The 15,269-nt window shown below is 40.4% G+C and overlaps 1 protein-coding gene across 4 annotated transcripts in view; it reads right to left on the bottom strand.

Annotated features, from left to right (window-relative positions):
- ZCCHC7 (zinc finger CCHC-type containing 7) overlaps positions 1 to 15,269 on the bottom strand; it is a 115,613-nt gene extending 100,344 nt beyond the window's left edge. Inside the window, exons 1-3 of one of the 4 annotated variants that reach the window (XM_035310917.1) lie at positions 15,248 to 15,269; positions 12,108 to 12,235; positions 8,618 to 9,325 (exon numbers count right to left, since the gene is read on the bottom strand). In XM_035310917.1, the coding sequence (XP_035166808.1) occupies positions 8,618 to 9,302 (685 nt within the window). In that variant the 5' untranslated portion in view covers positions 9,303 to 9,325; positions 12,108 to 12,235; positions 15,248 to 15,269. Of the gene's footprint in view, positions 1 to 8,617; positions 9,326 to 12,107; positions 12,236 to 14,472; positions 14,605 to 15,247 lie in introns of those variants that run through there. The other 3 variants (XM_035310919.1, XM_035310918.1, XM_035310920.1) reach the window with 3 other exon arrangements.

Raw genomic sequence — 15,269 nt, 5'->3', positions numbered from 1 at the left:
CCCCCCGTGCTTATTCTATGCCATATCTGCATGCTTTACATCCCACCATCGGCCAACTCAAACTTCACTTTTTCCCTTTGTAAACCTTCAGTCCTGTATCTTCGGTACACTGTTTATTATCTCTGAATTACTTGTATTTTCCAATTATTTAACAATTTTAAACTCCTCCTTTAAAAGGACTGAATCAATTCCCCAGCTGTCTTCAAAAGTCCAATTGCAAAATGAGGGTTTTTCCCCACCTGTAAGAAATTCAAACAAATAGGGACAAGGAAGAAAGATCAAACTGACGACAGAAGTGGGAGAAAAACAACAACAATAACAAAAAACACCCTTATAACAATCAACAGAACAGAAAAAAAGAGACAGAGGGAAAAAAAAAAGTGAAAAAGTCACCCAGAATATATGACCATGTAAGCATGGGCACTCTTGCAGAAAACCTAGTCAGCAATCCAAAGCCATGGGAAATTTAAATTACGGCTAAGGTCCACAATAGACAGAGAAATCTGTACAGATAAAAGGGCCTGCTAAAGTTGCAGGTATACTTAATCTAGATATTTACAGATTTACAAAGGAGCATTATTAGTTTTATTATTTTTTTTTTTTTAAATAATCAAGAGATTCAAGTGTATCGACATTACATGGTAAAGAAGATTAAGTTTCTCTTTAATCAAAACATCCATATGCATGTGCTGTATCTTCCAAACTGTACGAGGATTCCCACTGCTTATTACAGTTCCAGGGTGCATTCTGTTGTAGTAACTCATGCACAAAGAACTCCTACTACATTTAAGTAATGTTAAGGTTCTAGCAAACAAAAGCAAGAAGAAAACCCCCCAAACTACACGAAAAGCCTTCGCATTCAGCGGGGCCCAGTTCTGAGGAAAGAAAGTTGATAAAGGATTTTAGTAATACTCCAGCACACAAACAAAAACTGAATTTGGTGACATCAATGTTAATTTTAAATTCAGCCGGTGTGATCTAGCACAATTCTGTACACTTATCCTATTTAGGGAAAACAAGCACGTAGTCACAAACTGTCACTGCACGCCTGTAACTTCATAGGGGAGGAAACACAAGACTTCATGCACGGGCAGCGCTGCCGCGGCAGAAGGCGTCTTTGCAATACCACCAGCACAGGCACATGCAACCTCAAGAGGAAGACGAGGGACTTCCATCCTTTCCACCAGGTTCAGAAACCTCCTGAGGACCTAGCAAGCGGGCTGTCCTGGCAGGGACGCGGCATGCCGTGGCAGCCAGCATATCCAGGTCCAGGTGGAGCCATGTGGCAAGCGGAGGGAAGCACCCAGCGTGCCAACCGCTCCTCGCGGCTGAGAAAAATAAGACTCGCCATAGGCGGTTTTCGAATGAAAAATCATTTCTCATTGAGACATGGGGGTGCTTTGTTTTCTGTCCGATGACCCCTTCCAACTGCCTAGTCTTTGGTGGCTAAGGTTTCTCCACCGAGAAGACTGTCTGATGGAGGTGGCGTTCAAATCTTACTCGGGGCTGCAGTGAACCCTTAAAAATGGGAAGCAGAGCAGACATTAACACGGCCCACGGCTACCGAACTGCAGCACCTAGCAAGCCTAGAACTCCCAAGAAAAGACTAAATCAGCATGCAGTTTACAATAGAAGCACATGTAATTACCAAGAAATAAACTCTTCTTCCTGTCACTGGAATTTGTACACGAGCCATACTAACGAGTCTTACTGCGAAGACATGCAGCACAGGGTTAGGTGTTATTAATGAAAATATTTTAATTGCTTAGCCAAATTTCAGCAAAACATAGTTTTTAATTTTGAAAGCAACTTTTACTGACATTTCACATACCAATTCCACAGCACGGGCATCCAAAAGTGCAGGAAACCATGTCTCTTTAAGAAGTTTTTATATGGCCTAACAATATTAAAACTTTTAAAAAGTAAGTTGGTCTTACATATATACCAAGATTCTAGCACAAAACCATACTATATGTTGCAAAGGTCAAAACTTGTTGCAAAAGGGAAATTAAAGAAAAGCATAATTTACTATATGTTTTTGTCACTTCAGAAATAAGCTTATGCTGTTTTTTTTTTTTACTGTTTAAAAATACACTAAGGGATTTGAGTAACAGCAGAGAGAAAAAAAATACAGATGTGGTGTGATTTTTGAAAACTCTCTGCAGTACCGTGCAGAGGTAAAAAAAAAATAATAGTCACACATCTAGAAGAAACCACTTAAAACACTGATAGCAAACAAAGGATATTTCTGTTTTGAGCGTGACTGATAAAGATAAAAGAATAAGCTAAATTAATCTGAGATTCCTATTTCCATTTTGACTTCATAAGCAGCAGTTGCTCAGCTGCAGCTGCTGAATGAAAAACTCCTTGCCTTACTTTGTAGGGAAGGGCTAAAATAAAATTATTAAATTATTCCAAATTCTTTTTTGTTATTATTGTCTTTTTTTTTTTTTTTGTGGTTTCATTAACTGCTTAGGCTCCATTAAAAGAAATAAAAATAATAATTTAATTTTTACAGTTTCATTGACTAAATGAGAGATTTTATTACCATGGATAAAAATCAGTACTTAGGAAGATTTCCAGACCCAGTAAACACAATGGAAAGGGAATGGAGAATGGAAAGATGAAAAAACTGCTTTGGAAGCACTAGCTTGCACTTTGTTTTATGGTCACGGCTTCCTTTTGTACAGGACAGTTTTACAAGACAGTGGGAGCAAAATTAGATATAAAATTCCATACCTCAAATAAAATAGTATATTCCTTAGTTGCTCTTTCCTTTTCATAACTACTTTAAACAGAGAGGCTGAAAAAATCTTGTATTTTACCACATGCTAGATGTCAATCTGTCAGAAAACATGTATTACTTCACATATTGACAGATTGACAAGCAGATTAAAACCACAACCTATAAACTTCAGCAGACTTTTGTACTTTCTGTTCTTAGTCTTCTACCCTTCACTTCTCACCAAAGCTACACTACATGAAGTAAAGCATTGATGTAGTCACAAAATAAAACACTGAAATAAACGCACAGAACGTTACCCGTAGCACAGAGTCCCATTTTTTGTCCCAGTGCTGGTGTGCTCAAATTAAACGGGTACAATACACGAATAAAGACTTGAGTCAGACACCTCGTCTGAGAGCAGCTGCTGGAAGAGAAGTACCACCATGTGCTGGGTCCCCAGGCAGCATCTCTGCCTTGCAGGACACATGCGCATCAGTCAAACCATTTCATGTGGTGCCGACGCCTCAAGATATTATTTTAAAACAGTCTGAGCTGCTAATAAAGCTCCAGAGTTTGTAAGGAAATTTTCAATCTGCTGACCAATGACCACAAAGAGCTCTGTACTAAGAAGTGGTGTCCAGTGTTTACTTGTAAGAGCAGCTGTTAGTGCTATGCAGCATTACGCCCTTCTGAAAGCCTTCCTGTGGTGTTAATAACAACAGCAACAACAAACAGAGCAGAGAAGAAAACATTCCCTCTCTAGAAGCCCGTAAGAGTATTTCTATGCAGTTTTACAAACACTTTGGTTTCAAAAACAACCACATGAACTACATTCCACAAACATGCATAGCACAGAGTGCTAAAGAGGTAGCCCCTTCTCTCCAGGAAGGGTACTGTAAAGGCTGGGTGAAGGATGAAACATGAAAAAAGCAACTTGTTTTCTGTACCCCTTAGTGGCCAGACGTTTGTGCTGTAGTTTTTTCCAAAAGCCATAAGGGGAAGGAAAAAGAAAATAAAAAGAAAAAGCAGAGATTGGGACTGCAGCTATACATGGAAGAAGAAATACGTTAAAAAACAAACAAACAAACAAACAAAACAAAAACAAACAAACAAAAAACTTTTAATGAAGGAATGGATGAAAGACTTCCAGCTACAGGAATTAACATTCTTATAATATATACTCCTAGTGCAAAATGCAGAAGAGAACTAGGAGGGGAGAACCCCCCTTCAGAGACCTGGAAACTTCCCTAAACTAAAAATTAATTCCCTGCGTTTGGTATAACTTGTACACTTTCCTGTGGACTCCAGGATGATCAAAGTCAAGACCTAAATTTGCTGAACTACCATTTTTAAAGTGCACCATTAAGAAAGGAGGGCCCTTTTTGCAAAGCAAACAGCAGCAGCAGAGTGTACTTTTCTCAATGTTATACGAGGAAATCTACAGAGATGGCCAGCTGGGTGCAAGCAGTAAGTCAGGAGTGAAGTTGCTGTCTTTGATGTTGGTGTGGTGCGTGTAATTGGAGTGTTCCCTTCACTTCCAAACTGCATGTAAACTCAGCTCAGAAAAATAGTCAGAGTAAGGTCAGCCCAAATCACTACAGACACGCTCAGTACCTTGCTCCTGCTCCCTGGTATTTCTCTGTATGGAAAAAAAAAAAAAAAAAAAAAAAAAAAGCAAGCACCTATCTTCATATCCTAAATAATAAAGGGCTGGCAATGAGATACATTTGCTGAGAAAAGAGCAGATGTATGACAAAAAGTTGCATTTCACAAAAATATGGCGACAAATACAGTTTTGGTTACCATGGTACTAGATGAGCAAAAATAAAATTGTCATAAGCATATAAAGCCTTTTAAAAAGGAAAAAGGGCAGAAAGGGGAGAAAAAGTTTTCATCTGATTTTAACAGCACAGTTTGTAGACTAGCCAGAACTTTCAAAATATTAACTGAAGACAAAAAAGGTCAGTTGAATCTCAAGTTACAATCAAGGAACCAGAGCTCACTTTGCCAAAGCAAAAGACCATCTCTTTCTGTTACAGCAGAAGGTGATTGAAGCTAGAATGCTACACGGGGGGAAGACTTCTCTGTTGGAAGAATCCAGAAACCACGTTAGTTGTCTACAAAGAATATTAAATATAACAAGGCTGTTAGACTAGAGCAAGGCAGGAAAGTAAGAAGTAGGGAGATAAAGAGAATATGCAGGTACGCTTAACTCCTCTGGCTACTCTCGTAGTCTGAGAATTGTTCACATTTCAGTTCCTTTTTTCATATGAAGCAAAGTGGACACTACCTGTACCACAATGCTACCACAGGAGATCTGTCCCATTCACATGGCCATATGCCTTTTCTGCAGAGAAGGTAAAAGGCAAGGTTTCAGTAGTCGCTACACTCCACACCCCATCTGTATGGATACAACAGTTCTTAAAACAGTGATTCACATACTGTGTAGTTACCGAAATATTTCGTCTTGTTCTTCAAAAACCCTGAAAACAGAACTGTGAACACATCTCAAAATGCATTCAAATGAATTATCAGAGAATATCCTTGAGAGAATAATTTGCGAATAAATTGTTTAAAATTCCTTTCTTTCGTTTTAAGTTTCAGCAAAGAAATCCTTTACAGTCCGTAAAATTTGAGAGATGGTGCTGTGTAAATTTTGATAATCACATTACCATTGCTTTACACTAAGATTTATAGCTCTTGTTCCCTAAAGCTATTCTGACACTGTTGCAGCTTTTCATTATGTGTACAAATACATACAACATAGATGTTTCAAACCTGTCTTTACATCCCCATCACTGTGTTTGTTGGAAACAGAGCAGCTGAATGAAACTTTTCTGCACTGGAGCTACTTGAATAGCATTCACTGAAATTTCAGACACAGCTGAGAAGCTTGGGATGAAGCTGGAGTTCAGCTCCACAGTATCTTTCACACCTCAGACCGTGTACTTATGTCAGGGCTCAGCACCAGAGCCACTCTGTTCTGGGCACTTCACGCAGGTTTAAACACGTCAGCATTAACTTGGTCAAAATCAGAAGCAACATGCAAACATTAAGACTTCCTGCAAAGTAAAACGTATGTGGAAAGTATGAAGTTTAAATGAAAACAAAGATGTGTGTATAAAACCAGACCTTGTTACCAGGCTGCTCTCAGTGACTGATAAAAGTTCTGCATGCCTCAAACCTCCAAGCATGACGTTACTGTTGGTAACGCCACCACTGTTGTGAGGCAAGATACAGGAAGGGGTTGTGAAGAAGTTCTCAAGCTGCTTTGAGAATAAAAATCAGAGTATGTGAAGAGCAGTAATATTTGTAAGCTACTTGTGTGACTATCTATGATTTCCAATCCAAGCACCTCAAAAAAATATTTGCATCTCCTAAATTAAACAAAATAATTCTAATTCTGAAGATTATGACAAGTTTCAATAGCGCAGGATAATTCTCCTTCTATTATCTGCTTTGAATTTGGATTGCTTATTGTCAAAGCTAAGAACATGAACAGGAAACATTACTACATTTGTTATAAAAGCATGGCATAACTTAGCAAAACTGTCTCCTGATATTAACCTTGCACATTGATCTTCAAAACCCTTCCTCCCTCAAGTCAGCAACGGTACACCTCTATTAGAACAGCACGAAGAATGAAACCACAAAAGTTTATGTTATACATAGTAAGCATAATCATTCCAATAAACTAATTGCATAAGTTTCCAAAACGTATACATACAATTATAAAATATGCTTAAAGTCTCAAACACTGTTTAAACATTTTTCTGTCTTCTTTTTCTTTGGGTAATCTTCAGTGCTACCATCAGCAATTTTGGTATGCGAACCAAGGAAATACACAGACTAAACTGAGTAAAAGAAACCTGACTCCAAGTCATTTGCTTGCCCAGTAGTAATGAGAAAAATGTAAGCTAACCAGAAAACACAGTAACTATGCTACATACAAACTGCATTTCTATTACAGCAGTCAAGACATGACCCCAGACATTTGATCCCCTACAGGTAGAGTAATTTAAAAAAAAAAAAAAAAAACACAAATGTAAACCACTTAGCTTTAGTTTTGAGAAATACCAAAATATAAAAATAAATACATTAATGAAATATAGCAACTTTGAGACAATTCTTAGTAAATGCATATTAGAATCATTCAAAAAGATTTTTAGGGAGAAAAAGTTACATACATTATAAATATAATGTAGCTGTCTGGGGTTCTGGCATGGTAACTGTATGTTCTGCCACTCTTCTGGCATTGCACTGGGACCATGGAAGGCATTTCTTAAACCTCTGAAGCTCATTAATCAACCATCTGAGATTGAGTATGCACTACAGTCTATTTAGCAGTAGACTAGGATAATTATGCAAACCATACATGAGAAAAACTCTAAGAGAAAAGTTATTAAATGTCTACAGGCAAGAAACACATTTTAGCAGAAAAGAAGGAATAACTTCTCAATTTCTCTTCTCAAACAGGTTAGTAGCGGCATATGATCAACACCATTATTTACAGAGCCATTCTGACTAAAAACTTTACTAGTATCAACCTACAGACTAGCACAACAGAACGTTTAATTTCTCCTCATTTACATGTGCTTCAAATAGAATTCTGATACATTATATATATATGTGTGTGTGTATATTACACATGTATATATAAATAACACAAAAAATCTAGCTGAGGCCCCCGCTGCTGCAACGTATCTGGTTAGTCTTACTGCTGACTAAGCATTTCTTCAGATAGTGTTTTTGACTGTCAGGGGATGCTACTTCTGGAAATGATCTTTGTGCTTCAGAAAACTGGTGGGCAAGAAAAAAGCATAGATGATTGTTGAACATGAATTTTAAGTTGCTGGTGCAACTAAGGGTATCTATTTCTTGGAAAAATTGAAATATACTACCGATGTTCTAAGAACCACACAAGTGACTATTACAAACATGCATCTAAAATTTGTTGCATTAGCCACTGCATTTACTAATTTTCTGTAGTAACTTAGAAAAATATTTTACCAAATACCAAAATGTTAGATGTTAATCTTAGTGACTGTGAATCTCTCTGAATTATCCAACGCAGAATCCACATAACAAGTTGCGGTAAATTTTAGAGAAACAACCCAAATTGCCCTGGACTCTCAAAGGAGTGGTTACATGACCTACTTCTCGGGAAGGAAGAATCAGCTTAGGTCTCCCCTTTCATTCCTTCCCACCTCCTGTTACAGTTTATCCCCTTCTTCAGTTATAATTCCTTGGGTCTAGCACCATACAGCAAATACCTGAAAAGCATTTGTTTCCCCACAACTGAAGGGCAATGAGGCAAGGCAGACAGGGGTCAGATGGACAGAAATCTCATTAGACAAAAAGAAGAGTAACTGTGCTTTCTGGGTTGTAAGCATTACTTATTTTCCTGCCCTGCTGTATTTTTCTTCAAACTTCTTGTTGTTACGCAATTGTATGTCTTTTTGTGTTTTTCTTTTGTTTTGGAATAAACAGTTTACTTACTTCGTTTACAATAAACTGTTTTATTTCCTTTTTCTCTCTCACCACACACAAACTTTCTACACTGTTAGAACTACAAAATACACAGTAACATTTAAAAGTTCACAACAACGATCACTGATACTGCTTCTAAATTTCTACCAAAAAATGCTGCTTTCACAGCACCTTACAAAGTACACTTACACATATGACACTACTGAAATAATGATGGTATCAGTAGCTATTTCCTTCATCATGGTTGTTTTCCATCACTGCACGCTCCAATTTGATTTCTGTTTATCTTTCTTTAAAAACATTAGAATGTTTTGCAACATCTTTTTTAAAAGATCAATACCACTGCAGACAAATCCCTTCACATACAGAACATTAAACAAGCGATTAAAAAAAAGTACTAACCTTCGTTGACTGGAGTTGCACAGCCTTCAAGGTTCAAAATTATATCTTCATCTCTGTCATCTGCACTGCATCCCAAAAGCATCCAACTCTCGACATCATCACTTCCAGATATCACGCTCTCTTCCTCCTCGGTTGAGCTATCATCTATTACCATCACCTCTTGGATGGCACAAGTTCCAACAGAACTAACTGAGGTAAGCTTCCCCCTAGCACTTTGCCTTGGAATTTCTGTGTCTGATCCAGCAGGATACAGGGTATCACGTTCAGCAGCTTCAGCATCATTTGGTATGGAAGATTCCAGATGGGTGTGTATTTTACCTTGAGCTAGAGAGCTTGCTGACTTCTTTGCCTTGGTTTTGTAAACGCTCTCTTCATCTGGTGTATCAGACAAGACGATGACCTCAGAGCCATCGGAAACCTGAACATAGTCAGGCAATTCGATGATGTTCTCATCTTCATGCTGCGTCTCGGTTAGAGCTGAACTCTGACCTTCGACTCCTGCAACATCAGCTTCTTCATTCACTTCCACTGTGCTGATTTCACCAAGATTTTGGGAATAGTGGATCTGGCTGTAGAGATGAAATTCCACCTCACTATCAACACTCTGCTCACTGGATGACTCCTCATGATAAAGATCATCTTCATACACTTCCGTATCATCTGCGTCTTCATATCCATAAAACATTCTGGAAAACGAGTAGTCTGTATCCGCAAAAAAACACGAAAGGTTATATTAGTATGCTCACAAATGTATATCCCAAAATACATTTCAAATGACACCTTTGGTCTTTCTGAAATTTCTAGGGTCATTCGTACCGCTCTGCAATACAGAAGACTGAGCAGACTTAACAGCTACATGAATCAGTGCTCAAAAGAACTAACAGCAGAAGCTACGTAAAGGTGCATTTTGTTTAACCTTACCAAATACGTTAACCTCAACTACTCTGGCTTCTGAAAGCTGTGGAAACTTTCAGGCAGCAAAGCTCCTCTCTATCCTTGGTTCAAAAACAAGGTTCCTATGTGGATCGGGAGACAAATGAGTGTACGAATCCAAGTCTTGATTGTTCCACTGACCAGTACTGATGCCACATACTTTGCAAATTGTATTACTAAGTAATGTCTTATATATGCATACTCCCAAAAAAAAGAAAGAGGTATAATAAAGGCGAGTATATAAATCTGTAGTCATCATCAAACTAACAAGTCACGTGGTCCTATCAGGACTTACAAGCTGAGTTATGATGCCACAAAGATGCAGCTACAATGCACTTGGAGGTGAGGAAGGCACACCTGCAAACAGTATCTGCCCAGCTCAACAGTAGCCACATCTCTCTACTCCTCCCAGCTGTGCAATGGTTATCTACCACTTTTATTGGCCTCTCTAGATCTAGAATTAAGGCCCAATTTCCCATTGTTGTACGTAGCAATACCACCTGTTAAGAAAATAAGCGGTAAGAGCTGAATGATGTACAAAGTACACCCTCAGCAAGTTTTCAGATGATGTAAAACTGTGAGGAGTGCTTGATTCAGCAGATGGTTGTACTGTCACTCAGGGCTACCTCAATGTGCTGGAGAAACGGGCAGAGAGGATCCTCATGAAGTTCAACAAAGTTAAATGTAGCCAGGCACCTGGGAAGGACAGAGGCTTGGGGCCAGCTGCAAAAACAAGATGGCAGAAAAGGACCAGAGAGTGGAATAAGTTGACCACAAGTCAAAACACTTTTGTGACAAACAGCATGCTGGGCTCTTGAAGAATGTCAACAGCAAGTGGAGGGAGGTGATTTTTGGGTGGTCTTGTGTAGAGACGGGAGCTGGACTCAATGATCCTTGTGACTCCCTTCCAGTTTGAGATATTCAGTGACACCGTGACTCTTCCACTCTACTCAGCGCTCACAAGACCACATCTGGAGTCCCGTGTACAGCTCTGGGCTCTCCCATAGCAGAAAAAACATGGACATGTTGGAGTGAGTGTAGCAACTAAGATGATTAAGGGACAGAAGAATCTGTCACACAGGGAGAGACTGTTAGAGCTGGGACTGGAGAATGGAAGGCTCAGAGGGTGTTATTAGTGCACATAAGGACCTGATGGGGGAACTAAAGAAGACTGACCCAGATTCTTCCAAGCAGTGTCCAGCAACATGGTAAGAGACAATGGGCACAATTTAAAACACAGAAGATTCCATTTAAACATAAGAGAAAACTTTTTAACTGTTGCCCACAAAGGCTGTGGAGTCTTCACCCTTGCCTAAATTCAAAACCCAACTGGACATGGCCCTGAGCAAACTGCTCTAGGTTACGCTGCTTTGAGTCAAGGCAGTTGGACTAGATAATCTCAAGAAGTTCCTTCCAACTTCATCTATTCTCTGATCCTAACCAAACCGCGAGTATTTCTAGATAGAGAGTTCACTATATAGTCATGAGCCTGGCCCAACACTTGAAGGTATTCTGAAGTTACTTTGCCTAACTCACAGGCTACATAATTTCATTTACATGCCCACATCACACATTGAGAAGAAGCAAAATACTTTCTCTGGAAAGGCTATCTTTCTGTGTTACATCTAGTCCTACAGAAGCCAACCAGCTTTTGTAGGCAGGAAAAACTGCCAGACAGAGAACCGTTTTACGGTTGTTGAAGTGTAATGTTATTAAGTTTTCTGTATGCTTATTGTCTGTATGTGTACAGACATAAAAGTATAAAAATTTAGATTTGCTCTTCCCAGACTTCAGTAATTTGCATGATGACTGTTTTCAAAGAACCTAAAGGCTCTTATTATTGCAGCTTTCTGTGAACACGTCACAAGAGTCCCTCTCTGATAGATTTGTATTCATCTGTATTTTTGTTACATTGGGAGTCAAAAAGAAGAAGAACACATTTTTTTTTTCCACAAACATAAACAAGACGTGGCTGCAAAAGCAGAAAAATGCAATTCTTATGGAAAACCCGTATGTTCTCCCCTCTTCTGCTTGGGCTTCCAGTAGGTTGGCATACCTTCTTCAATCTCACCTGCACAGCTAAGGAAGTCACTTTGGTAATCGCTTGCTGAGATCACATCCAAATGGCATCAGAACCCTACGCTCCCATTGTTATGTGGGATCATCCTTTCAAATAGGGCTAGGCCTGCTCCAGTCCACAGGACAAGAACAAAAGAAGATCCAGCTCTAATCAAGCGAAGTTACAGCAGTAATTAGCAGTAACAGGAAGTGAGAAAAAAGACTTTCAGTAATGCAGGAAATCAAAGAATCCCCATGAAACACACTGCAATTTAGTGATATTCAAAAAGAGACATCTTAATTCAAGCACTCTTTGCTTCTACTCCTGTCACCTGCTGGATAAAGTTACACAAGGTAAGTATCCACGTGGCACAGCTGGAAGTACACATCTGAACATGACTTTTGGATCTGAAGTGCTGAAGAACACCCACGTATCCAACTTATAGACACTTCATAATGAAGACAAGAGTAAGAAGAGGCAGCATTGCACTACACTTACTGTGATCTATCCTCTCTAGACTACAGAAACTTAGACCAGTTGATGGCTACTCTTCCTCTCAGGTCCACGCAGGAATTGGAACAATGAAGGGATCTTTGTCTTGCTCACTCAGCACGTGCATCAGGCCACTGAGAAATGAGAAACGTCAAATATCAGCATCAGAAAACGGCGTGAAGATACCAATTTCTACCTTTTGCTGTTGTAGTATTCTGACAACAGCTGTGCCCTACCACTTCACCACAGCATGAGAAATATGTCTCAAGCATAATCAGAGCAGACAAAAACATTGCCTCCAGGAAAGAGAAAAGGAGCTTGACAGAAAGTTTTGATGTTTATCAGATTGTCAAAATAAAGCAGTCTTTTACTTACAATGGACAACAGTCTAAACATTTTTGCTGCCAGCTAGACTATAACAAAGACTTCCCTCGCGACTGAATGTTAAAAAAGTAAATTAATCCACATAAATTAATCCCACATGCAGTAGCTAACGTTATAGTTAACACAAACTGCGGAGAGCAGAATACCCTGACACATCATTCTTTTGAACTGAACTGCCATAATTTTTAAAAACAAAGCAAACATACAAAAAACAACTTACAGCCCTGTGCCACAGGAGAACCCTGCCTCTTCATCAACACAAATCCTGCTGCTACCTGAACACACTGCAGAGCTTTCCTCAGAGGTGTCTGACTACCCCTGTGGTAGGCCATAAGTCAGAAGTTCAAGTAAAGGGCTACCAATGTAAAAACCAAAATCAAACAAAAACAAAACCTAAACACAAGAAAACCACAGATACCTGAATTTCTTTTCACCATCCCTGAACAAAACTCCGTATGGCTGTTCCTGGAAATACCTTGGGGGCAGGGGGCATTTTCCTGAAACATTTGCAAAGACTGCTTGCTCATGCTCTTTGTTTAGCTCATTAAAACAAACAAACAAATGAACAAGAATCCTCACTTTGTAAAGTAACAAAAGTTGGCAGCTGTACAGTCAGCAGGGAAACGCTGATGGTGACTTGCAGGCTGGGAGAAGGAGCACAAACAAGTTAACCAGAAGCCCCAAAGCAACTTTAAAGTTGCATGCAGGAAACTACTTCCTCAGCCAAAATTTCAAAGCAGTCTGGAACACGGAGCACAGAAGGTGCTTTGATTGTGTGCCAGCAAGATACCAAGCCAGACTTTCCCATGCCACTGATGCTTCACCTACCTTGTGTCTCCCTACCATCTCCGCTCATCTGCTTAATTCCTTTCGCTACTCTTACTTCAACTCCAGCAAACTTCTACAGCTCACACAGTAACTTTCTTCTCTCTTCCTCTTGCCATTTCAAATACACATTCTGCTTAGCTTCAGATATCAAGACTTTTTAGAAACAAACAAATTACTAAAATTGCTAAAAGAAGAATATGCCACCCTTTGGTGTTGCAAAAAAAGCTTTTCAGACAAGCACACCATCCCCATCCAACACCATCAGTGAATTCCAGTATTTCCTTATTTCACCTGCTCTCTGCTTAATCTCTGCAGTAATATCAAATCTAATGTTTCCATGACAAAGGCTGTGTTGAAAATACAGCAACGGATGTATTATTTCCTCACTTAGGGGACAAAGATATGGCATATGTCTGTAATCAGCCTCCCTGTTACGGACAGGAATAATGATGAAAATAGAAAAGAAAACCTTTTGAGGAAATTACCAAAAACATCCTAAAATCACATGTATCTACCAGAAGAGAAGTTCAGACATCAGAACGGTAGCAGACATCAACAGTCTTTACAGTTTCATATAGACTGGACCTTTTTTTTCCATTTTCTATTTATTTCTGATATGTAAGCTGAGTAGTACTTTAGACTGTTGAGATACGGCGCATGTACAGCTGACATGAAATTGCTAAAGAACTTAAATGTTCAGATACAGTTAAATGAAGCCTTTCATTTCAATGGCTGTAAGTGGTATAGAAGCAGCACACCTCTCCTTCCTGTGATATAAGTGATCAAAATTATTAGCAACAGCAAAATGGAAATCACATCTTTATTCCTCTTGCTGCCCTACAAAGTTACGTGATTGTCAAATATAAACATCTTAAAAAAATAACAATCTAACAACATACGCTTATCACCAGAGCACAACGTCAGAAGACTTTTTTTTTTCCTTCACCTGTATTGTGTCTGTACAGAACACTGTGCAGTTCTTGCCTGGGCATAATGGAGTAACCAAGCTGCACGCAGAGCAGGTGGGAAATGGGTTTGTTTTGTCACCTGAAGCGACACGTGCAGCATTTGGACACCCAGAGAAGCTCCCTGCTAGGACACGCTCAATGCAGAGCAAGAATGTACCCACAGCAAAACATTTCAAAGCAGCTGCATCCACCTAAGTTCTGTGGCTGCCATCTGCAACTACTTTCTTAAAGTAAAGCCTGAGAAGGGCTGGGAGTACCTGCTGCCTGAGTTACAAACAGGCAACGGAAAGGCAGAGAGCGTCAAAAAGCTGATCCAGTGGCTACATCTGCTATTGGCTATTTTTAGGTAAGCTTTGTCAGTATCTGAGGATAACTGACGTCGCTCAGTGTTGAGATAAAAAAACGCATTCTCGTGATGTTGACTTGTGCTTGACAAAACGCTTCCTCGCTGTCACCTGTTTAAATATCCCACAAATAAATCCCAGCAGCAGAGAGACCAAGGCTCTGGAGATTAACTTATTCTAGTGACTAGCTATACCTTCAAGACACCACCGGAGGCTATCTTCCACATCCCAAACCTGCAAAACGACAAGAACGCCTTAAGTTTACACCAAGCCCTCCGGCAGGGGTTCCCTCCAGCCGTCTCCACGACCGTGCCTCAGGGTAACGGCACCAACCGGTAACCGCACCGGGCTAACTGCCTGCCTTCCCCTTGGCCCAGGGACGCACGCGGCCTGGCGGCGCTGACACGGCCCGCACGCACCGGGACAGGCCGCGGGGGAGCGGAGCGGCCCGGGAGGCTCGGAGGTGCCGGCACGGCCCCCTCGGGAGCCCCCGGTGGCACGCCGCGGGCACGGCAGCGCCTCACAGCCCCGGCGCGACCGCCAGGACCGGCACGGCCCGGCACGGCCGGGGGCGCGGGGCCGGGGGGGACCGGGGAGGGCCCGGCGCCGCTCGGGTACTCACTGCCGGCCGCACCGGGACGCGA

The sequence above is a fragment of the Oxyura jamaicensis genome, chromosome Z (genome assembly GCF_011077185.1).
Source record: "Oxyura jamaicensis isolate SHBP4307 breed ruddy duck chromosome Z, BPBGC_Ojam_1.0, whole genome shotgun sequence".
Taxonomy (NCBI): Eukaryota; Metazoa; Chordata; class Aves; order Anseriformes; family Anatidae; genus Oxyura; species Oxyura jamaicensis.
Note: the sequence above shows the minus strand (reverse complement) of the source record. Positions and strands in the feature narration are given on the sequence as shown.